The sequence below is a fragment of the Tachypleus tridentatus genome, chromosome 2 (assembly GCF_004210375.1).
Source record: "Tachypleus tridentatus isolate NWPU-2018 chromosome 2, ASM421037v1, whole genome shotgun sequence".
Taxonomy (NCBI): Eukaryota; Metazoa; Arthropoda; class Merostomata; order Xiphosura; family Limulidae; genus Tachypleus; species Tachypleus tridentatus.
In genome coordinates, this window is record NC_134826.1 from 32,708,651 (window position 1) to 32,733,055 (window position 24,405).

Sequence of the window (24,405 nt, forward strand, 5' to 3'; positions counted from 1 at the left end):
AAGGTACTTATAAATTCTAGAAATAATAATGATGAGAAGTGCTTAGAAAAAAGTAGTAATTTGAGAGAAAGCCAACCAAGATATAGAAAACTACATGGAACAAAGAGCAATGTTTATTTATAATTAACTGAACATATGTCAAAATAAAGGGAGAAACTTATTAACATTTATTGTTGATTTGAAAGTGACATTTGGTGAAGTAAACAAGGGAGAATATATGTAAAACTGAAAGAACTTGAACTGTGGAGAAGAACACTGTCAATGATACAAGCAATTTAAGAGAAAAATGGAATAAGGTTAAGAGAAAGACTGGGTGAACATTTCTGAAAACAAGTACATTCTTTAACTCCAATTATATTAATAACTTGTACACATGGAAAGGAAGAGAAAAGGTAAGAGTTGCAAATTAGAAAGATACACGTTTTGAATATGCAGATGATGCATTATTGAAGCAGCTGATAAAAAAAAGATATGTGTGTGTGTATTCAGAAGAATGGAAGGACCCACATTATAAGTATACTACAATTGGTGTAAAATAAGCAAGAAATTAGCATTGGACTTGAAAAGGAAATGCAATTCAAATTGTAAATAAGGGTGCTGGCTTACTATTGTAAACATGACACAAGAGTTAACCCAACAGCACTGGGCAAAGGCAAAGAGAATGCAGCAAAAACAATTTGTTTGTTACATTTCAGGTTTCAGTTGTCATGTGCATATTTGAAATCTGGGGATGGTATGAAATGGCAACTACAGAAAAACTTCAATGAAAATATGATGTTCAGATAACAAAATCTGTCCCAAGGAAAATACTACATCATTCAATAAAACAAAATTATTCAAAATAAACTTTTAGTTAGTCCTCTAACTTTTTTTTTTAACCCAATACTTTCAAGTATAATTTTATTCAATAAAATGCTTTATTTAATTTTATGCATAAATTTATCCAAAAGCCACAAATTTTATAAATACAGTAGTGTTTGTGAATTTCCTCAATGTTTTCCAAGCATAACATGGTACTCATAACCCTCTAGGATGAAATATGAAATATATTTTAATAAATATTGCTAATTTGAAACTTATAACTTCAGTACAAGTTTAGTTTTTAAAATTATGCCAGCGTATGATATATGAAAGTTTCACATTAATCACTAAATTAAAATCTGCACAAAAGCCACACATTTTTAATTGTTTCTTAAAAATTAAATAGCACAATGAAATATTTTTGAATTTCAAAGTAACTATCAATTCCTATATGTATGTCATATAAAAATATTTTATATAGAGAAGCTAAATAATTTGTAGAAATATCACCTTAAGTTTCAAATAATTTCATTCAGTATAATTCTACACTTTATTTATAAAATGGAGTAAATTACTTGACATTTCTAATAATGTAAGTGAAATAACCTACGTCTGCAGAATGTATCTTTAATAGCTCAGTATTTTGCTGTGATAGTTATAGTTTTAGTATTGATAAACTCAAATTCATTAACCCAGTTTCAATTAACTTGCATAGTCTAATGTGTTGTTTTTTCTCACATCTTTAAAAGAATTTAAGGTATCCAAAGTATTATTAATAATAATATTTAACACTCCATAACTTATTATTTTGAACAGAAAATAGAAGGGTTATTTCAGAACTATTTTACTGCTGTTTACTCTTTTGACAGATGAAAAAAAAAAAGTGGTTACTATTTCCAAGCCTAAAACTGCATCATATCTACAAAGAATATTATCATAATGTACATATTTTGATTCAATCAAAGCACAGATTTTATTTTTAAAAAAATTTCTTTCTTTTTGTAACTAAGATCACATATTTCCTTTTATGATTTTAAATTCATAAAGTTAATACAATTTCCAAAATGAAAGGTCACAGCACTTGCATCTTTGAGATACCAAAAGAGCTTTTCATTAAATGGAATGTTTTAAAATGTTATCAATATTATAAACTCACCAATTTTGAGCAACTGTTCCACACACTGTGGGGTCAACTTATTAATATTAAATGACCAAGAGGTTGATCCTGTTCCAGTACAGACAGTTAAGCCAGAACTTTTAATTTTGACTTTGGGTGATCCATCAACAGACAATTCATAATAGGATACCCTGTTAAAAAGGTAGATAAACTTGTATGAAATTATGTGGAGAAAACACACCCATAGTGTGTAAGCATTGTTTTGTGTATCAATACTAGAACTTACTTTAGCTAGTTACAAGTATATCGAAACTATAAATTGATAAAGAATCCTCAACCTTAAACAGAATAAAGATATTTGTTCACATCATTTGCCGATATTCTGAATTAGTCTTTTAGAAACATATAATTGTCTTTACACCATCAAATCAACCTAACAGTTTCATTGCAGTAGAACTACTCCTTAAAAATTACTGAAATTACATACATTTCTGACATGATGTTTTCAATTTTCAGATTGTTATTATAGCTTTACCTAGGAACAATCATAAAGCTTTTATAAATATATTTTAGTGTAATGTTCTGTACATATTTTGAATGGTCATAATACATATAACTACTATCTATGTAGCTTATAGTGTTTTGACTCCTAGACTTGAATTTGAAGCATCTTATAGATACATAGCTTGAGTTCTTTATGGCAGATTACTCTCACTTCACAAGAGTATTTGTACTTTTTGAGAGATAATTATCAGAACTGCTAAATTTTCTTCAATAAACAGAATTTGTTGATCAGTTCAAGCATAAGGCTTCAATCAAACTTTAATCTATACAGCTCTGTTTTCAACTTTTCTATTCACTCTCATTTCCAATACTACTCAATATCTAAGAGCCTTCTTAATTTCATTAAGGAAATTTAACCTTGTAATGTACTATTTTGTTGATAAGAAACACTGCAGTATCATATAGAAACCACCAGTATGTTGGACCTTAAGTATAGCACAGGTGATTGCATGATTGTGGATTTCATGCATAATAATTCAAACACAGGTAAAGATATGACCATGTAGTATGATATCATTTCTATAATTCTTAAGTCCCATCTTTTCTTTACAAGTGCTTGAAGTTTGAAACCAGAACTATGTGAAAACGAACAATTTTAACATGTACCACACTTTCCACAATCAAATTTAACAATTAAATGATATAATTAGCATCTAGCAAAATGCAAACTGTACAAATGTTTAAACCTTCAAAAACAGGTTATTGCAAATTCCCTGGTGATTTAAATCATTTATTTTGGTTCACTATAAACCATTTATGCAAGGTTACCAGCTTGAGAGAAACTTTATAGGATTCTGTTGCTCTTTCCTAGTGTTTTTAAAAATTGTTACCTAGAAGAAAGAGATTCACCAATAAACACTTCGTTCAAAGCCATGACTGGAAGTTTGTGAACAAAATTGGAGCATCCATCAGGTGTGACAACAGATCCTTTTTGACAGTTATGCTGCTCTTGGTAACAATCTATAAACCTGTATTCTGGATACTGAAGTTGCTGGTTATGAAGTTCTACAGGGGGTGTATAAGCTTGTTCTCCTTTTAAGGTCACTCTAATCCGTTGCCTCTGAGTCCACCTGATCAAATACCACAGGGTTAAAAGTGTGTTACAAATCACCTACACAATTACATAAATTATGAGCTTTTTCCAAATTAAGAAAGTTTATTAGAATTTTTTTCAAAACATAACTAAGATCACTAAATCTTTCCATGCTGAATAAGCAAGAATTACTGATTATTAGAAATACAAATTTATTTTAGTTCAGGATTATGCAAGTGTCATAATTTAGATAATTTGTGGTGATTTTAAAGTGAAGTTATTATTGACTGCATTGAATAACACGTAAAAAAAAAGGAATAATTAGTGTTGTCAAATTGCGTTCTAAAGTAACTGAACCAGCCTGTGTGGATTTAACAAAGGAAAAAGAGACAATTATTTAAAGCTCTAGATACAACTGTGATAACCAACAGTGTAATTAACACTTGACTTGTTTTAATATATATTACTTTGAAACAAATATAATGTGGACCAATAAGTCATAAACACCTACTATAAATAATTCAGATCATACATAAAACTTGATTGATGTATAAAGAACTAACATTTATATAATCTTTATACAAAATAAATTTTTTAATTATTTAAATTAATGTATAAATAATTCATTAGTGACAACTACTTAAATTTACTTTTTTTTGTATTTGTATCACATTAACTTTCTTATAACATTTTAAAACATGATAAATTATTCTGAAGAAAAATTATACTACTCAATGTTTAAAATAGTTTTGTTGAATAATAACAAAACAACCAGTTCTTGTATATTTGAAATTGAGTATGGGTGCCAACTTTGAAAAATATATAATAAATTTTAAATAAAAAAGATTTGCACTTTCATACATATAGAAGCACTATAATCTACTTTACTTGAAGATAAACTAAAGTTCTCATTTTTTATCAATATGAAGTAAATTCCTTAAAATAAAATATTTTTATTTCAAGTACAAAATACATTCTTACATTTCTATGCTTTACAACTAAAATTTGAGAACTTCCTGGCATATTATGGGTAGAATTATGGAGAAATATTAAGAAATGTCAAGTTTACAAAGTGTATAGACATATTAAGCAATTTAATTAGTTTTATCATAAGGTGAAAGTACATCAATAAAAGTTAGAGTTAAATTAATTTTTGACAAGTTTCATGTGCCTAATGGTATAATCATATACATCCAATCAAATTTTTCTTTGTTCCCTATGATGCTACAATAACTGTAAAACCAAGATCAAACTAAAGATGACCATTTCCTTGTAAGCTGCAAAATAACTTTCCATCATCTATTAAAAAAACTACAGAAGAAAAAAAGACAGATGATGTAATACTGAATAAGAAATTAAAAATAAAACGGGTAGTTTAATAATAAAATATGACCACAGATTGTATGATTAGCAAGTACAACTGATACTTGTTTGTACGGGTAGTTTAATAATAAAATATGACCACAGATTGTATGATTAGCAAGTACAACTGATACTTGTTTGTTTACAGTGATGGATAACTTTTACATAGTTATTACTCTTAACTCCAACAATAAATAATTTCATTTTGTTGACTGTTAAAGTTATAAAAACTCTGCCAAAACCTAAATCTTCCTGCTTCAGGCAATGTGGCTTCAGTGCCAGGTTTCAACAAAGGGCAAATAACTGCCTGGGATCTTGTACTGGTCAGTGAAAAATTAAAATGCTATATTTTTTTCTCAATAAAGTAAAACAAAATCTGTAATGTTTAATCTCTTAAAATGGCAATTAAGTACCTAACACGAGCCTTAATTTCACAATTTCTTCTGGTGGTGGTGGTGGTGTATAAAGTACTACTTATTAGTAGATTGGTAACCTGACTGTTTTTTTAAGGACTGGAGCTTGTTTAAAATGAACACTAACACACACATAACTTCTGAATTATTCATCACAAATTTAAAAATGTTTATCATCATACAAGATAAATGCCAACATTAATTTTTTTCTAGATTAAGATGTCAACTACAGTATCTATCAAATACATGACTAAGCATTTGAAGGTTATATGTACCATCTACATTAAAACCAAAATTCCTACAAGCTTTTCTACCCATAAAAAAATTATATTAATTTGTTTCACCAATGATGCTTACTCTCAGAGAACTGATGTAGTTTGTAATAAAAAAATTATGTGGCTCTATTTTGTTCATTTTAGGTACTCTAAAATGTCTGATAGTTAAAATGTCATCATGAAAGTGGAACATTCAAAGGCTAATAAAACTATGAAAGGAAAAAACAGAAAAAGAGGTATGAGAAGCTTAATTCTCACTTTTGTGAAAAGGTCTTCAGAAACATGAAGCTAAGCCTAAACAAGAATTACCTGAGTACCTATATAACTGAAGGTAGAAAGTCAGAATAAATGTAATCCAGAAAACTATCACTTAAACAATTTGAGCAAAAACAATCTGTCATTTGAACTATTGATCAGAATGTGTTTAGTTGAGACCCTGTTGAATGGACATTGTCTACAGAACTGATACATCATCTCATTGAGAACCCTCCTCAGTGAAATTTGAACAATGACTTAAAGTTAGTATGTTATTCTATAAAAAAAAAAAATTGCATGACAAGAGCTTTTTTACTTAGAACACTTGCAAAAACAAGACAATTACTAGGGATTCATTGATATGTTCACCATCAACTGGAATGGTTTTTTGCTACTTATCCAACCTTTTTCAAAACAACAGTAGTGATTTCCTTTATCAAAATGGTTCTGATTGGAAAACAGAATTGCTAGATTAACAGTACACAAATGTAGTAACTACCATACGGCCACTTTTAAAATAGTTCATAAATATACATATTCACACAGAATTGATTTTATCATTGCAAATCATTTGCTAAAATTACAGCAATACTGGAGAGACATATTAAAGTTGTTTGTCACTGTAATTCTTTTTTTCTAGCCGAAAGATGGTTTCCATTTTGAAGAGATTCTGATGCATTTTGGTCCCCTAACAATGGTAGTTACATTGGATGTCTGCAGTTGTTTGCTCAATTTGATACTTTTTTGTTAATACATTTACAAAAATAATGAAGTATCAGAAACGGAAACACTTCCAATCTATCCTCAACACAATCTATGACAAGTTCATATAGATACTGGATGACAAAGTCAAATCAGCAACAATGGCAAAACTAAAACTGGCAAAGTATTATGCCATTAGTGTCAACTCCACACCAGATGTTGCTCACATCAATCAACTGGCACTATTTCTGCAATATGCAAAGTGAGATGGTACTCCTGTTGAAAGTTTTCTTGGATCTGTACCAATCAAAAGACATAATACTGAATATCTGTTCAATAAAATAAAGGAAAGGTTGAATGATTAACTTATTGTTCTAACAGACTGCTGTGGAAAGTCTTATGATTTTATGACAATGCCAGCAATGTGGCTGTTGTGTATTCAGGTGTCCAAGCTCGATTTCGTGTAGTCAATCTTCTTGTTGAATGAATATCCTGTACTGTGTATAGCTTGAACTCAGTTAGTGCAGAGGTAGCTAAGTGCTGTCTAAATGAGGTCTTTTTTTTTTTTAATTTTACAGTCAATAAACAACTTATCAGCATCTATTCAGAAGTGGACAAATTAATGGATAATTTCACAAAGAAGGTTCATGTGGTTTAAAACCTGTCACAAACCAGGTGGTCTGCATGTACTAATGCAACCAAAGCACTGACTTTAACTCTCTCAACATGGGCTTGGTCAATATGATCAACCACTTGACTTCTTTGTATTTGTTTAAATGTCTTTCTAGATTTAATATTACTAGCTTTTAATATGGTACACATATTTTCATAAAATTTAGCAGTCTTTCAGTTAACAATATAAATCTTTCAAATAAAAAAAATCAACTTTTTTAATGAAGTATTTTAATAAGCTAAAATAAATACTACCAAAAGAAAAAAAATAAATCAATGTTATCCCTTTTCACTTTCTAGAATGACTTCAAATGATATTTTATGTTACACATAAAAACAAACAAATGTAAGACACTAAAACCATGTGTCATGCACAGTAAAGGATGCCCATGGCAATAGGGTTAAAATACACAGAAATAAAAAGTGCACTCACAGACACAGCTCAGTCAGTCAGACAACAAGCTGATACAGTTGTTGAGACTGAATCTTTCAGAGACAAATTAGATGTGTTTGATATTGCCTTGATATTTTGATATTTTGGGGACCATCAACCAAATGAACAAATCTCTGCAAAAACCAGGAACTGATATTTGCTCCATAGTGCAGCATTCTGATGCCCTGTATGCTTACCTACAGTAATTGAGAGAAGATGAACAATTCATTTTATTGGAAGAAAAACAAAATCTATGGTTTTCTCTGCTGAATATGCTGACACTGGTGCAAGTAAAAGAGTTAGGAAAAAGCAGATGGATGATAAGGGAACTTCTGAAAGTGTGGTGGGAACTGGGAGAGAAGTTTTGCGATGATACATACTTGTTGATCATCAATAAACATTTTCTCAAAATTAACGAGCCAATATCAAAAATAAACTTGGAGTCCTTATGTAGTATAATCAACTGACTGAAGGTGAACAATGTCACAAAGCACAAGAACTGATTACAACATACCAAGTTGATTTGGAAGATGAATTCACAGTATTTATGAAGCACAATGATGATTCTACATGTTTCAAAACTGCTATAAATATGACTAAGTTCTTGTTGGAGCATAAAATTACTAGCATATTTCTAAATGTTTACATCAACTGTGCATGTATCTAAGCACTTTGGGTACATATTGTGCGAGAGATCATTTTCAAAATCAGCCAAATTTACTTGTTTTCACTAGCTCTACTTGCTATTCAAGCAGATATGGCACACTCTCTCAACTCCAGTTGTGCAATATCAAAATTTGCTTACCAGAAATCACAAAGAGTTCAAATGTGAAAGAAAACATTTGTTTTTATATTACTTGTAATTATATGCATATGGTACTAAAAATAACTGAATTCAAGTATAGCTGTAATTCGTTTGAATATATTTTATAAAACACGCTTCTTTCTTATGCTCTACAGTTTATAATAAGATCATACAATTGTAAATATGTACTTGTTTTGTTTTTTTAACAAAGAGTTTTGAAATGAAATATATGATAGTGTAGAAATAGTACAAATAATTCAATCTATCTCACAGTGGAACTTCTATTACTATATTACACACATGTAACCCTATGATTACAGCCACCCCTGCATTTCCCATGTCACAATATTTTGCTTTGTTACCTCTAGAATTTAATTAAGCAATCTTACTATCAATGTATACTAACAAAGTTGGTATTAAAAGTTACAATTTATATTATCTATGTTTAATTCTTTTATTTTAAAAGAAACATTAAAAAATAATTCTCAAACTTCAATCTGATGCACAACTTCACAAATATAATGTTTGGACTTTGTAACTTGAAAATAACTTGACCAGACCAAAACTTCCATACACAGAAAAACCCAAGTTAATTGTTGTGTTTACACATTATTCTTTAAAGCTCCTTATGGGACATTTGTAGGAAAGAAAAACAAGTTACTTGACAGATGCCATGCTTACTTTCTACACACTTAGTTATGCTTTCTCAGCCAATTATACTTAGTTGAATTAGATGATTGTAACCAATAAAAAGACCACATTTCAAAATACTATCTCCCAACAGTTTGTTTAAAATTGGCATTGAAGAATTTCATAGTAAACTTGTCAAATACTCTTAACATTGTTTCTGCTTTTGTCCTCATTAGTATTTTACTAGTGAATGTTAGTTAACTATGTGTTAGTAATTTTTTAATATGTATATTAAAAAGGTTTAACTTCTTTTTTTTAAATATGAGTCAAGAATGCCTGTGACACGTGTTGTAATTAAATAAAAATGCTAAAGGATAGCAAAGAAAAATAAAATATCAAAAATAAATTATGTGTGAAAAGGTAAAAACCAACAATTAAGAACATAACAGAAAATGATTTTCAATGTTATTCAACAAAAAATTAAACGATACATACTTTTTTTTTTCTATTTCTAATTTTAAACATTTCACTGCACAATACACTGATGATAATACTTGCAATATTCAGTGTTTGAGTGCAGATAACTAGAATACAAAAGAAAAGACAAATCTTTATTTACTTGAACTGGCCATTCATGAGCTTTTCAACAGCTTCTGGTATACAATCAGTAAACTTCACTGGAAGACAAAGGTGTCCTACAGACCTAAAAGTCAATAATAATAGAAAAAAGTGTTTCATAAGCTGCTGTAAAACACACTGAAAATAACAATTTGTCATGTAAATCTTTAACACTACTGATATTAGTTAATATCCTATAATAACTTTTATAACACAATTAGATCAAACAATATAACAGATGTTACGTAGTTACAACAGCTTGAAATTATCTTTTTTAAACAGATTTATAAATAATACAGTGCAGGTGAAGCCCGTAATTAATAGGTAGCAACAATCGTCTGTTACCACCAATAAACATATAGGAAATTCTACTATTTGTATAAATAGTTTTCACTGCACTTACTAAATGACACTAGTATTCAACTGATCCACAGTAAATACCTGAAGACATTTTAGATCATTTCTTATACTATTAAAATGAGGTGTTGTGTCTGTGTTTACTAAAAAATAAAGAACTTGTATATCAAATTGAAGTTTTTGTTCTGTGAATCTTGGAAACTATCTGAGTAGTAACACACACATCTCTAGTGGAGGATTTGTGTTCATATTTTGAAAGTTAACATGTTCTAATATATTACAGGAAAAAACTATATAATTTTATATTCATTTAATGTAAGAAAACATTATTATTAGTTTGGCTTAATGAAGATTGTCTATACAAACATACCGTGAAGGGTCACTATTGATGCCTATAACAGGTTTGTCTTGTCTATGAATCTTGCTTGCAGCCATAAGAAATGTTCCATCTCCACCAGTTGTGAAAATAATGTCAGCCCATTCAATATTGGCATCTGTATAACCAAACCTGTTTACTACACTTGTTTCTATTCCATGTTGTCTGCAGTGAAAAGAAATTAATGTTACCAACATTTCTTCAACATGAAGTTAAAATCAAAAGCTCATGAAATTTTTATTTTCATCTCAAATTTTTCTAATTATGGTTTAAACAAATTGTATACCCAATCCAGATAGTATTTTGAAATTAACCTTTCTTGTTTGGTTCAAATATCACTATTAAAAACTATAAAGAAACTCTTAAAACTAAGTTAATCAAATTGAACTAGATTTAAACTTTATTAAATGAAATAATAATTAACATTATAAATAGAAAAGATTTTAAGTGGCTGTTTTTACTGCTTCATTTAAATTTACAAGTGTTTTTCACCTATTTGTAAGTAATATGGTTGCAACAGTTTACAAAGGTAATTTTGAAAATTGAAAATGAAGAAAACTAAACTGGTAGTATACTACAACTTTAAATATAAAATAGCTTTTTACACTTTCTCACAATTTGAAACCAGTGAGAAAACATACTGGTATTTATTTCAACAACTGTAAAAAAAAACAAACAGAAACAGAAATTTTACACAGATACCAGACAACTGTGAAAAATGTTCAGTTCAGAACACAAGTGACATCAACTATGCTGAAGTGATTTATAAATGGTCAAAGTGATTTTACAATACTGAATTATACTTACTAATTGGGAATAAACCTACACACCACCACTAATGTGTTTTGTGTACATTAAAATGATGTGTGTGTGTGTGTGTGTGTGTGTGTGTGTGTGTGTATTAAATTCCAAAATATAGATCATTCTGATTTATTACATAACAAAAAGCCACCAACTTAAATATGCATTTTTAACTGAGAAGTATTTGGGTCAGAATGATGCTAACTTTAATAGCAACAATGACCTATTTTCTTTCACCAAAGTTACTATAATACTAAAAATGTTCATGCCTTCTGACAGTAATAACAAATTATATACATATATATACATCAACATTTTTCACCAGTCAAATATGCAAACACTTATGATACAAACAAAATCCAGTATGAAAAAAACACATTTCAATATTTAATAAAGTATAGAACTTAAAAATCACAGAATTCTGAATGTTCAAAAACAATGAATTAATGGACTGAACTCACCTAAGGGTTTCCACAACTAAGTCTTTGTTTTTTGTGTGAATATGATGATGATGAAGAAGACTTTGATAATCTGATCCTCTTTCTTCCAACTATACAAACGAAATAAAAATGACAAGACAAATATGTATTACATAAAACTAAGTGAAAATCATTATATATCAAAACTAAACAAGTAACCCAATAGTAACAAAGAAATGTCTGTAGAATCCCTAAACCCTCTAGTGACAGCTGTTTCACTCTCTCTCTCTCTTTCCCTCTTTTTGGTATTAGTTTCAAATTTTAACTGCTTGATGTCTTATTGCATTATTTAAGCTTTTAATTCTTGAAAACATAATTCTGATATAAAATATTACCAAATTAACAATAAATCAAAATATAACTCTCATGTCATCCCATAAGTAATGTCAAAAATTTGAATATAGAAAGTGCATCATCATCTCTGTCTTTGTAGAAGGCTTTAATGACTAAAATATGTAGTAGGACACATATAAAAATGTTCACACAAATAAAAGAAACTAACCTAACTCCACTTTTTCAGATCATTAATAAAAAAAAAAACCTTATGAAGATGGATGTGTCTGAGGAGCACATTAGGCATATAGTGCTTTACGAGTTTAAAAAAGGCAACAGTGTAGCAGAAACCACATGAAACATTCAAGATGTTTAGGGTGTGGAGTCTTTCAACAAAAGAAAAAGTCGAAGGTGATTTCAGATGTTCAGATCAGGTGAGTACAGCTTAAGTTATGCACCACATTCAGGTAGTCCTGTTGAATTTAATGATAACTTGCTACTGGCTCCACCTGATGCAGATTGTGCTGAACCAGTTGAAAAACTACCACAGAAGCTTAATTCAACCCATTCAACAGTTCACTTTAATCCGCAACAGCTTAAAAAGGTGTCAAAACTTGGAAAATGTGTCCATCATGATTTGACAAAAGCCAACCTTAAAAGCAAGAGTACACATTTGTACTTCTCTGCACTCTTGTGAATGTAACTCACCTTTTTTGTACAGGTTAGTGACTGGAGATGAAAAATGGATATCTTATAAAAATGTTAGGTGCCATAAACAATAGCTCAGTGCAAGTAAACTGGCCAAAGGATAGCCCAAAATGTACCTCCACCCTAGGAAAGTCTTGTTAAGTATTTGGTAGGATATTGTTGGTGTGATCCACTTTGTTGCTGTCACTCAATGTCACTATTACATCAGACTTCTATTGGTAACAGTTAGACCATTTGAATGTTGCACTGAAAGAAAAGAGGCCTGCTTTGATCAATTGTAAAGATGTTGTGTTACACCAGGATAATGCATGGCCTCATACAGCAAGGATCACATCTGCAAAGATTGAAGAGCTAGACTGGGAAACTTCCACATCCTCCTTATTGTTCAGAATGTGCCCCATCTGATTATCAAATATTCCAAAGTTTGCAGAAATATCTTAATGGGAAAGAACTTGGAACACATGAAGATGTCAAAACTACCTTCTCTTCATTCTTTTCCTACAAACCCCAAGAATATTATAGAAGTGGCATTAAGAACCTTGAGAATCATTGGTAGAAAGTAATTAATAATAATGGAACATATATTATTGATTAAATAACATTAAAAGCATTTGAAATCCTTTCTCTTTTTCTGAATCTTGAATTGGACATTACTTAAGGGATGACCTAAAACGTTTAAGGGTCTTCAGGCTTGTAATTCATAACTAGTTATTGACAAATGGCTTCACTTTCTGCTGAGATTCTGTGAACTTTTTACCTTAGTTAATTTTATTGAAAATTATAAAAAATACTCATGTTTAAAAATAGAACTGCATGATTAACTCAATCCAAATCACTGTTTAGCTATGAATCATCAATTACATTGTTAAGGATGACACAAAATAATAAACAAAATTATGACTAAACTGATTAATGTCACAAAAAATAATCAACTGATGTTCCTAATTATTACTATTTTAAATTATTACAACTACCAATTAATCAGAATTATGATGTTTGATGCTACTAAAATGTTCAACTAATCAAAGCAGCATTTCTGATTATTCAACTATCTAGTAATTGAAATGCAGCCACCATGATTTTTGTTTATAAGTACTGTTGATAAATTTATGTTTGTTCAAATTAATCAGTTAGAATTGATTATTTTCATGAGTCATGATACATCAAAATCATTGTTGCCACTGCTAGTACTTTAGATTACTCTAACTATTCAAGTAATCAAAATGTGTCAGTGAGTTTGTTTGTTATTTAAAACACAGCTACAGAATGGGCTACAGTACACTGTGGATATCAAAACTCAAAATTTAGCTTCATAAGTTACTTTGGCGTTTCCTTGCTGTCTCATTTAAGAAAAACCGATTTGTTGCATGTACCTGCTTAACGAATCCCAATGATTAGTCAATTAGTAAATTCTACTAATTTTCCAAATCTGTTTATTAACAATATGCTGTTTTCACTATTATCAATAGCAACAGTTGTAGTACAAATACAATTACAACTATTTTTTTTTAAAAAAGGGTACATCAAGTAAGTTACAAGTGATTTAACAAAACAGCTAAACTGTGTAACATATTACTATACTCTTATGTTTCAGTATGCAAGTAATATATTCAAAGCTCAACATAATATTTATATGCAAAAAAGATGTTTGTTTATAAGCTTTCAGTAAACTGACACACAATTAGATAGCCAGGGTTTAAGATATGGTTAATTTGTGGCTGAAATAAATCCTGACTTTACATTATTTTAGACCTAACAACCTCATAAAAGTTATGATTTTGTACTTTTCCTCATTTGTAAAGACTGACTTAAGTTTATTTGTAGTAGTGACTAGTTGTGATATAAAATAGTGTAGTTTCACAATTACAATAGATATTCAATAAATATATGTTAAACATCGTACCAGTTTTACATGAGATAAATTTATTTTAAAATCCTATTATGAATCAATGAAAGGAAACTTTCAAATTTTTTTTTTTATTTCATAAAAATGCCAAATATTGAAAAGAGTCTTCAGGACTAGACCTGAACCTGTGTCTTCTGACTAAGAGATGAGGAAGACGTACTCTTGAATAGCTCAAAGATGTTGCTACGTAAGCAAACAAATCTGGAATCTTGTTTTTGGTTTTCAGTTTTATTTCACATACAAAGAAAGTTAATGGAAGATAAACATGCAATACAATTTCTAAAAAAAAAGTTTAATTTAGAAATAAGGTCAGAAATACTTCATTAATTTTCTTAATTTGTCATGCCCCCTTCTACAGTTTTCAACATTACAGTAATTAAAAACTAACTGCAGGAAAGTGTTTTTACCACAAAAGATTAGTAAGCACTAGAAACAATTTGTTACCATATATTCCAGAAGGAAGCTTCAAAAAACAAGTTACTGTTGAGTATCAATACATTAGTGTCTTTTCTGCAATTCAGTTATTTACATTTCAAGATTCTGAGTACAGAAGGTCAGTGTGATTGCAATTAATGAATATGTTTCACTTACTTGTACAATTTTAATTTTACCACTTCCATTTGAATTGCATGGCATATCAAAGCTAATTATTAAACAATTCATTTGAATAGATCCCTTGGCAACAAGAACAAAGCTCAGCTAACTTTACTCATACCATTCAATATCCACAGAGCAGTTTTGGCAACAGTAAAATTATAAATAGTGTGCCCAAATGATTGTTCATTGGAGGTAATAAAATAAAAATCATGAAAACTGTAGATTCTTTTTTCCATATTTCTCTTAATTCGTCCATAATTAACACAAATGTCAGATCTACTGACTTATAATGCTTTATTAGCTTTAAGTATTTAATTCCTAACATTTAATATAAATACACTTATTTTTGGTATAAGATGACCATCTGTAGTAAGGAACTATAGATTTTATAAAACCATGTACTTATGGCTTAGAAACACCAGTTTGTTTTGCCCAAATAGAGCATTTTTTAAACTGTTGTGAAACAAGCAAAATAAAGACAATGTTACAAAATAAAATTGAATTTGGATAACAACTGAACAGAAAATACTTATAAAAATTTAATACATTAATTAATTAAATGTAGCACAATTACAATTAAAATGTACCTACAGATGACCCAAGAAGGTCGAAATGTTGTTCTGTACTTTATTTAGAAATTTAATACCCATATCAGCCATCTTGAGATACATTTTAACTTCAACTTGTTTTCTTGTCATCACGTACAGTTAATTTTACATAAAAATAATTTTGTTGCTAGTAGCTGTTCTAAATATGCTACTGGGAAAATACACCTAGCAACAAATTCATAATGCTTTCAAAATGTCAAGATCCAACATGTACTTATAACTCAAAGTACTGTAAGTTGTGTGTTTATTACATATATATATATATAACTTACAGTGAGAAGACATTAATGTGATGCATAGAATACAAAAGAAAATATTAGTATTACAGGTAAATCTTTCACTTAAGCAGATTATTTATTTACATATATCTATTTCAAATATATAGAGAATAAAAGCTAAATTTTATTTTTAATTATTGATGAAATTATAATATTTTACTTTTTAATTTTATACAGACTAACAAACTATTTTACCTGTTTTTTTTCCATCAAACAAGTTAAAATATGATAAATCTAGAAATATAAAACCAGTTTAGTGTCCTAAATACATAAAGCAGTTATTTTGCTCAATAATAATGCACTATAAAGCCTCTCTAATTTCTTTTGAGTATCTAAACAGGTATTAATATTTTTAAAGACATACACTAGTTAACAATATTGCTACAGAAAGGTCACACAAGTGATCATGACCCAATTTTAAAAAATGGAATGATGACCTAGTTCTGACTGAGAATGTATATTGAACATTAATGTTGTATAACACAGATTAGTTTAGTATACATCATACATATATTACTGATAACTGATCTCTAGTTTATTACATTCATGTAAAATATCATGCAAATCTTGGTCAGTTCTGCTTTAAAATGTAAATACTTTGTTACTTTACTTAAAATAGGTTTCAGAAAGTACAAAACACATTTTAGTAGAATATATTAACAAGAAAAACTTATAAATTAGTTATCACTAATATATGTATGATGTATACTAAATTAATCTGTGTTGTAATTTATCAACTATAATGTATTATCAAATTTTTTAAATATCATTAAATTGTATTCAAAATATGAAAAATATTTATCACTTGAAGTTACTGTTAAAGAAAGGCAAACAGCAACAGCTATTACATATGAAATTAAGTTATAAATATACTTGAACAACAATCACATTTATATAATGATACACATATTTATGTTACTACATACTGTAAAATAAACAGTCAAGCAAGCATTTTATTATACTATGCCTTACATTAATATAATGTTTTTTGTTTTTTTTTCAGTGTTAGGTAATGAAGTTGAATAGCCTTAATAAAACAAAACAAAACAAAAATAAAAAACTCAAGAGCAACAACTTCAGTAAGCTGGTACAAAGTATAACAAACCACAAAACTGATTACATCAAGTAATGCAATCATTAACTAATTTTGAAATTAAAGCCCTCAAAACTGAAGGATACATCTAATGAAACTTCTGACAGATAAACATTGGACTCACATTTTTTATAAGCTCTTCCTCTGACAAATCTGGATGTCTTCTTTTTTCATACTCATAACGTGAAAACTTAGTCAGTATTAAAGCTTTTTTAGGTCTAAAGTGATGTATATCCCGATTTAACTGATAATGAGAAGTGCTCATGTTCCTGTAAGATACCGTATTATACATGTACTTAAGCGTACCGTTTGTCAGACGCTGAAAGATATTTGAGTTCTGTACATAGTATTTGCTACTTGAATTGCAGTGAAAAAATATCGCAGACAAGTTGTAATTTACAAAATTCTGCATTTTAGTCGACAGAGGGCACCATGATCTCAATATAAGGCCCAAGTTTATAGTACTTTGGAGGTGTCCATTCCAGTTAAAATATTTTCTCAGAAATGAACGTCCACAACTTATTGATTCATATTTGAATAAACTAAGTCCGGAAACAGGCAAACAACGAAGTAACTGTATCATGGTTTCAAAACCTAAAAGTTGGTAGTTTGCACTCTATAAAACTCACAGTAATCACATCTCCGTTAGCCGAAATTATAATATTCCTCGTGGCGTAACGTGTGCAGACTGTTCCTCTAGTTATCCTAATTTATGTTTTTAAAAATCAATATATAATAATTATAAATGAAGCAAAAATATATTTTAGTTAAAATAAATAATTCAATGAGACGTTTTTATATAATAAAAATGATAACATTAAGAAATTAAATGCGAAACTAAAACTTTGTTTCTGTATCTCTTAAACTTGAGATAATAATTGGTACCAAGGTAATTTTTTTAACACACGAGTAAAAAATTAATTTGTCTTCGTATAAAACCAGTTCTGAGAGAAGCCATAACAACACAACTTTAGACACATATCTACGAATATCAGAAACATATTCAGAGGTTTTGTCGTTATTATACTTCATTTAATGTGCTTATACTTTGGAGGAGTTAAATTTTAAATTTTATATTGCGAATAATTTATTTTCAAAAAAAAAAAAACGTTAACGAGATCACACTGAAATTTTCATTTTTTTGTTTCCAATAAGTAAACAATTTTACTTTTAAGTTTTAGTGTGTGTGTGTGTGTTCTGATAGCAAAGCCACATCGGGCTATCTACTGAGTCCACAAGTTTTGATTTTATGCTTGTTGTAAGACATTAGTATTAGCCCTATTATATTTTTATTTTGAGCTACATTCTCTTTCTTGTCCCTCAGGAATTTTCAAGCATTAAGAAAAATGTATAATAACAATTGTTATGGTATGGGTGCCGTTTGCAAGCTGGTGAAACATGATTATAATTAATGTTACTTTTCATATAACAGTATATTAATCCAATAACTTTTTTAGCATTAAGAAAGCAGAAGAAGAATAGCGGCTCGGCATGGTTAGGTGGATTAAGGCGTTTGATTCGTAATTCGAGGGTCGCGGATGCGAATCTCGGTCGCACCAAACATACTCGCTCTTTCAGCCGTGGGGGCTTTATAATTTTACAGTCAATCTCACTATTCGTTACTAAAAGAGTAGCCCAAGAGTTGGCGGTGGGTGGTGATGACTAGCTGCCTTCCCTCTAGTCTTACACTGATAAATTAGGGACGGCTAGCGCAGATAGCCCTCGAGTAGCTTTACGCGAAATTCAAAAAACAAACAAGAAGAGTATTTCAACCACATTATATTCGTTATGTTCGCTGCCATCGACACGTTTTGTTTAATCCAGAACTATTTAGGGGAGTTAGGATGTTCTATGTAACAAACTGCCGATCTAAACGGTGTTCGGACCATTACGATTGTAGGGCCTAGGCACCTTCTGTTCATGGGCCCTACTAACCGTATAAGTTACACCAAAGATGAACTTTTAAGGAATGTTTTGATGAACATAAAGGTTTCGTAGGTCCTAGGCACGCAATGGCTTCTGTTTACACTTTTCTATTGGAATACCGAAGCCGTATTATTTTTGTCAAGATTTATGGGACTACGATTTTTTACAGTAGGTTTATGTGACTTGTTGGCAATAAATTTCAACAATAAACAAGCAGCAACACATTTCATTTGCTTTAAAATTTCATACTCAAACAAGTCAAACATATATACAGAGGTTGTTAACTTTTCATTGGATGTTTGTGGATTTTATGTGAACAGCCATACAGTTATTTAAACTTCTCGTAGCACCTTTTTTTTTTTTTACAAACTATCTACATATCCACTGTGCATAGACAACTAATCAAGGTTCGAAGTTTCATGGTCCAGTCCAGTCCTCATGGTAAGGATTTAGGTTTAATTTTAAATTTTACTATGGATGCGCGGTCGATTGCTGTAAAAACGCGTTTTGTACTTTTGAACAATGTGTTTGCTATACGTGACAGTCAAAACCCACTATTTGGTAGCACTTAGCACTGGGTACTATTGACTATAAGTTCAAAATTAAGAACGACTGTACTAATATAACCATTGTGTAGATTTGCTAAAAAATTCCAAAACAAGCAAATACATAAGATAGTTGTTTGTCGTTTGGTGTATAAAAGAGACTCACAACTCAAAAGTTTTTGAGTAGTTTAATAGTGAACCATACGAAATTGCTCAAGTTTTGGGCCTCTTTTAAAAATCATTGTAACTTTAGTGTATGATTCTGTGAGCTGACTTCACAAAATGTTTGTTGCTTGTTACGACCTACGTACAAGTAGGATTTATAGTGTAATATTTTTCAGTGCATGAATTTCCCGAAGTGTAGTCAGTTCAGGCATACTAATTGGAGATGTTACTTGAAGAAGGTATATTGACTCTCGTGATAGTGGTATGGGCTGTACTTCAGATTTTATGGTTTAATCTTACTGAAAAAAGATTGTGTTGACTCTCGTGATGGTGGTATGAGCTGTACTTTAAGTTTTTAGGTTTGATCTTACTCACATAAGCTTGTGTTGACACTCGCGATGGTGGTGTGGGGTATACTCTTAAGTTTTATTGTTTAATCTTACTAAAAGAAGGTTGTGTTGACTCTCGTGATGGTGGATGGGGCTGTTCTTTAAGTTTTGAGGTTTAAGCTTTCTTAAAGAAGAGTGTATACTGCAAGAAACCTCAATCACTACAAAGAGCTTTGAATAAAGAAGATCCAGAATTCATAAACAAAACGGCTCCTGTGGAACATACCGTTTTTTTAATTTAGTAGTGATTTGTAAATCTGAAACAAGAGAATTTTGCTATGAAGGAAAATTGGAGTATTCGTATTCCGAAAAACTCAATTTCAAGTTGCATTCGTGACGTTACAGGCTTGGAAATAGAACGACGGTGTTTCATGTAGTCGTTGTAATCATTAAAGTAGGTTGAATAGAAAGGGGAGAAGCCGTCACCATTGGTAGGGGTGGAGGATATAGATGTGTGGGACTGGAATCTTTGACGAAGATCTCAGGAAGGTTGTTCGTCGAAAGTGGATGATAGTGGTGATTGATTCTGTGTGCATTTTTTTCTCTAGGTGTGAGGCTTAGCCTGAAAGGACATGGTGGTAAAATTGGTAGTGTCTGCTGATGTAATGGAATCTTTGTTTTTCGGAAGTTTGATATAGATGGCTTAAAGTAGCGGAAACGTTTCTATTTGTTTGGTTGAATTGGTTGATAAAAGGCAAAGTGCTTTGTGGTGGCAGTTGGGTTGGTAGCTTGAAGTATTTACAATTATTTGAGTGAGGACAAGATAAAAGTAATGGTAAAAGCAACCTTGGCTGATAATGCCTGCTGTCAAATTGGATTGTGCGGTAATTCTGGTTTTGGGTTCAAGTGAGCTAATGTACCAGTGTAGTAAGTAACACTGTATTGTTTAGAACGACTATCTGAATTACCTGTACAATAATGTAAGCCTTTTATTGTTGTTTGGGATGATTATAGGAATTAACATTCGAAACATTGTACAGTAAAGCGTCGGGTGTTAGTATGGGTGACCACGTGAGCTAACAAACCAGTGCAACAACTTACACAGTGTCGTTTAGAATTATTTTATAAACTATCAATAATATGCAATAATTTTACCAATGTTGTCTGAAATTATCATTGGATTAGTTTGTTTTTTTTCAAATATAACATACATATACCGTGGTTCCCCGGGGATGACCACGTGAATTAATATTCAAAACGTAGAGGTATAAATAAAACAACGTTAAGTAAATACAAGATCAAAACTAACCTAAAATACTTAATATGCTCATTATATTTTACTAAGTTTCATTTAAATAAATTATCAACAATTTAATATTAGCTAAAGATAGTATTTTCAGATCAAAACGTTGAATTTACAGCAAGCAAGTAAAATAGGGAAATATGAAAAAATATCAAAATTTTTATATTTGATTCATTTATTATACATTATATTCAAGTATGCCCTACAATATATACACTATTAGATAAGTAAGAACAACACTTATCAAAATATGCCTATAAGGTCCATATAAATTGAAGTAACGAACACATTAAGTAAACTTCTGTTGTGAGACAAGAGTTAAAATGATAATAATTTTTTATGTTACCACATTCATCCTCTACTGATATATTTTACTGGGCACTTATATGGTCCTTCAGAAGCACTGAAACTGTATTTTAAATTGTTCACTTTCCTTATGTATATCGGAAAGTTGTTATCTGAGTATTTTAGGAACATCTTCTGTTTCTTTGTTTTGAATTTCACTTAAATCTACACGAAGGCTATCTGCGCTTCCCGCCCCTAATTGAGCAGTGAAAGACTAGAAGGAAGACAACTATTCATCACCACCCACTGCCAACTCCTAAGCTACTCTTTACCAACGAATAGTGGGATTGACCTTCTCATAACGCCCTCACGCTGATAGGGCGATCATGTTTGGTGGAACGAGGATTCGAGCCAGCGACTCTCAAATTTTAAAAACATACAACAGAATAAATCTACTTTACGATTTTCATTTTCGGACTAATTTTTAGCTAGAAAATCAACGTTATAAATACATATTGTATCTCAAAATATCAATGTATTTATCTTCCTGTTTTCTCTCGTGGTTAAAGTTGTCTATCCATTTCCAATTGTTTCATTTTTCTCTCATGAAAAACAACTAATTAGAACTGGTTTATCTCACCATCGTCAGGGGGTGGCCCTTTACCTTTCAAACTGTTTTCACATCTCTGTCGTTCATTTCAGCTGATTACATGGTACCGTTGTTACTTCACCAACGGTGCAGAGCGATGGGTCAGAAGAAAAGTGAGGATTTACAATTCTAAAATTCATGGTTCGATTCTTTGGGGTTGACAGACCGTATATAACATACTGTATGTTTGTATCTCAGAACGGCTGGTATGGGTATTAACACTTTTATTGATAAGGAGAGAACAACGTTTCGACCTTCCTAGGTCATCTTCAGGTTAAGAAAGAGAGAGTTTAAATGTGACCGATTACGGGCATATATCTTAGGGACGAGAATATAAACGGGTACCGGAATGTATGGAGCGTTGCAGGTGGATGTTAGGTTATTAATTAGTATAGGTATAAAGGTGTTCCTTTATATTGGTTTAATTTTGGTTTTAGTTGTTGTATAAGTAGGGCTTCTTTGATTTTGCGTTTGTTTATATTTGTTTTCCTACTTAGTATCTGGGTGTTTTCTATGGTTATGTTTATGTTTATTCGATTTGCAGTGTTCGAAAACGTTTGAAAGTGTTTGCTTTTGTGTTCTATGAATCAAGTTTCCGTTTTTATGCTTGTTTCTTTAATATAGAAATCGTGGCAGTTGTTGCATTGTATTTTATAAATTATGTTGGTGTTGTATTTGTCAGTGTAGTTTTTACATAGTATGGACTTTAGTTTTGTACCTGGTTTTTTAATACATTTGGTGTTTACCGGAATGTTGTGTTTTAATATAAGTTTTTCTAAATGTTGGTTATTTTTTCGCTGATGTCGGGAACATATGGTACACAGCAGTGTAAGGTTTTGTAGTTTGTTGTATCTTGGGATTTATGGCTGTTTGTTTGTTGTTGGTCGAGGTGTGTACGGACAATTGTTTCCACGGTTTTTTGAGGTAATTTGTTGTTGTTGATGAAATGTTTTTTTATTTTATTTCAAATAGGTTTTTCGTCATCAAAAACTACTGTGTGTCTCTTCTCCATGACAACAAGAAATAAACAAACAACTGGTACCGTTTTCCCCTCAACGTTGTTAAAGTTTTATACTTATTTGTAACTGTTCTTAGTTTAACAAAGTTAAAGTAAGTTCCTTAATTTCCCCCAGTTGCATAGCGGTGTATCTGCTGACTTATACTGAAACATGATTTCGATACCCGTGATGGGCAGAGCATAGATAACCCTTTGTGTAGCGTTATGCCTGAATATAAAACAAACTACCTTAGAACTGTTGCTACATAATCAGTGTTAAAGACACCTGGCATGATTGAATTGCAGAAAAAAGACGGAACAAAAGACTTACATTAAAAGTTCTCCGACCACTTCTGTGTTTGTTGTTTCCAAGCCGACTTGATGAGGTCTGGATTGAGCAGACTGCGTCGTTGGCAATAAATGTGGCGAACATTTTGTTGTATTTATTTTCTTCGTTTAGGTCTGACTCACTTCAGTACTCGTAGGTTCGAATCCCCGTCACACTAAACATGCTCGTCCCTTGAGCCGTGGGGACGTTACAAAGTGACGGTCAATCCCACTATTCTTTGGTAAAAGAGTAGCTCAAGAGTTGGCGGTGGGTAGTGATGACTAGCTGCTTTTCCTCCAGTCTTACACTGCTAAATTAGGGACGGCTAGCGCAGATAGCCCTTGAGTAGCTTTGCGCAAAATTCAAAAAACAAACAAACAAACAAGAATGTAAACAAAAATATGCACGTGTTTGTTTGTTTCGGATTTTCACTCGAAGCTAAACAAGGAATATCTGCACTAACTGTCCTTAATTTCGAATTAATAGGCTGCAGATACGGCAGCTATTCAATAGCTCACCGCCAATCTTCTCTTGTTCGAATTCATATTGCAGAAAGGATAAATCTTCGTCAAATTCTTCAAGGCCAGTCTGACATTTTTGTAAAAACTTGGTCATGTTATGTCTGATTTTGGTGTTTGAGAAAAAAAAGAAAGAAAAGAAGACAACATCTAGTGTGTCTCTGTCCACATTTGGGCGTAGTTTCCAGTTCACCTGAATTTGTT

The 24,405-nt window shown here is 30.8% G+C and overlaps 1 protein-coding gene across 2 annotated transcripts; it reads right to left on the reverse strand.

The window, feature by feature from the left end:
* Positions 1–1,913: 1,913 nt before the first annotated feature.
* LOC143240475 (NAD kinase 2, mitochondrial-like) lies at positions 1,914–17,845 on the reverse strand. 2 transcript variants are annotated; one of them, XM_076482946.1, is made up of 6 exons: positions 17,281–17,845; positions 11,676–11,764; positions 10,408–10,578; positions 9,682–9,765; positions 3,313–3,552; positions 1,914–2,109 (listed from the first exon to the last, which is right to left on the reverse strand). In XM_076482946.1, exons 1-6 carry the CDS (start codon positions 17,737–17,739, stop codon positions 1,929–1,931), a joined length of 1,224 nt encoding a protein of 407 aa, XP_076339061.1. In that variant the 5' UTR covers positions 17,740–17,845; the 3' UTR covers positions 1,914–1,928. The 2 variants fall into 2 exon arrangements, with proteins under 2 accessions (XP_076339061.1, XP_076339070.1); XM_076482955.1 differs by lacking the exon at positions 3,313–3,552.
* Positions 17,846–24,405: the final 6,560 nt, after the last annotated feature.

Excerpts from the sequence above, each read along its gene's own strand:
- LOC143240475 (XM_076482946.1), bottom strand. The coding sequence starts at position 17,739 with ATGATACAGTTACTTCGTTGTTTGCCTGTTTCCGGACTTAGTTTATTC. Across the intron at positions 9,766-10,407 it reads ATCAATAGTGACCCTTCACG|GTCTGTAGGACACCTTTGTC; the intron begins GTATGTTTGTAT and ends ATTGACTTTTAG. Across the intron at positions 2,110-3,312 it reads GGTGAATCTCTTTCTTCTAG|GGTATCCTATTATGAATTGT; the intron begins GTAACAATTTTT and ends CCTTTTTAACAG.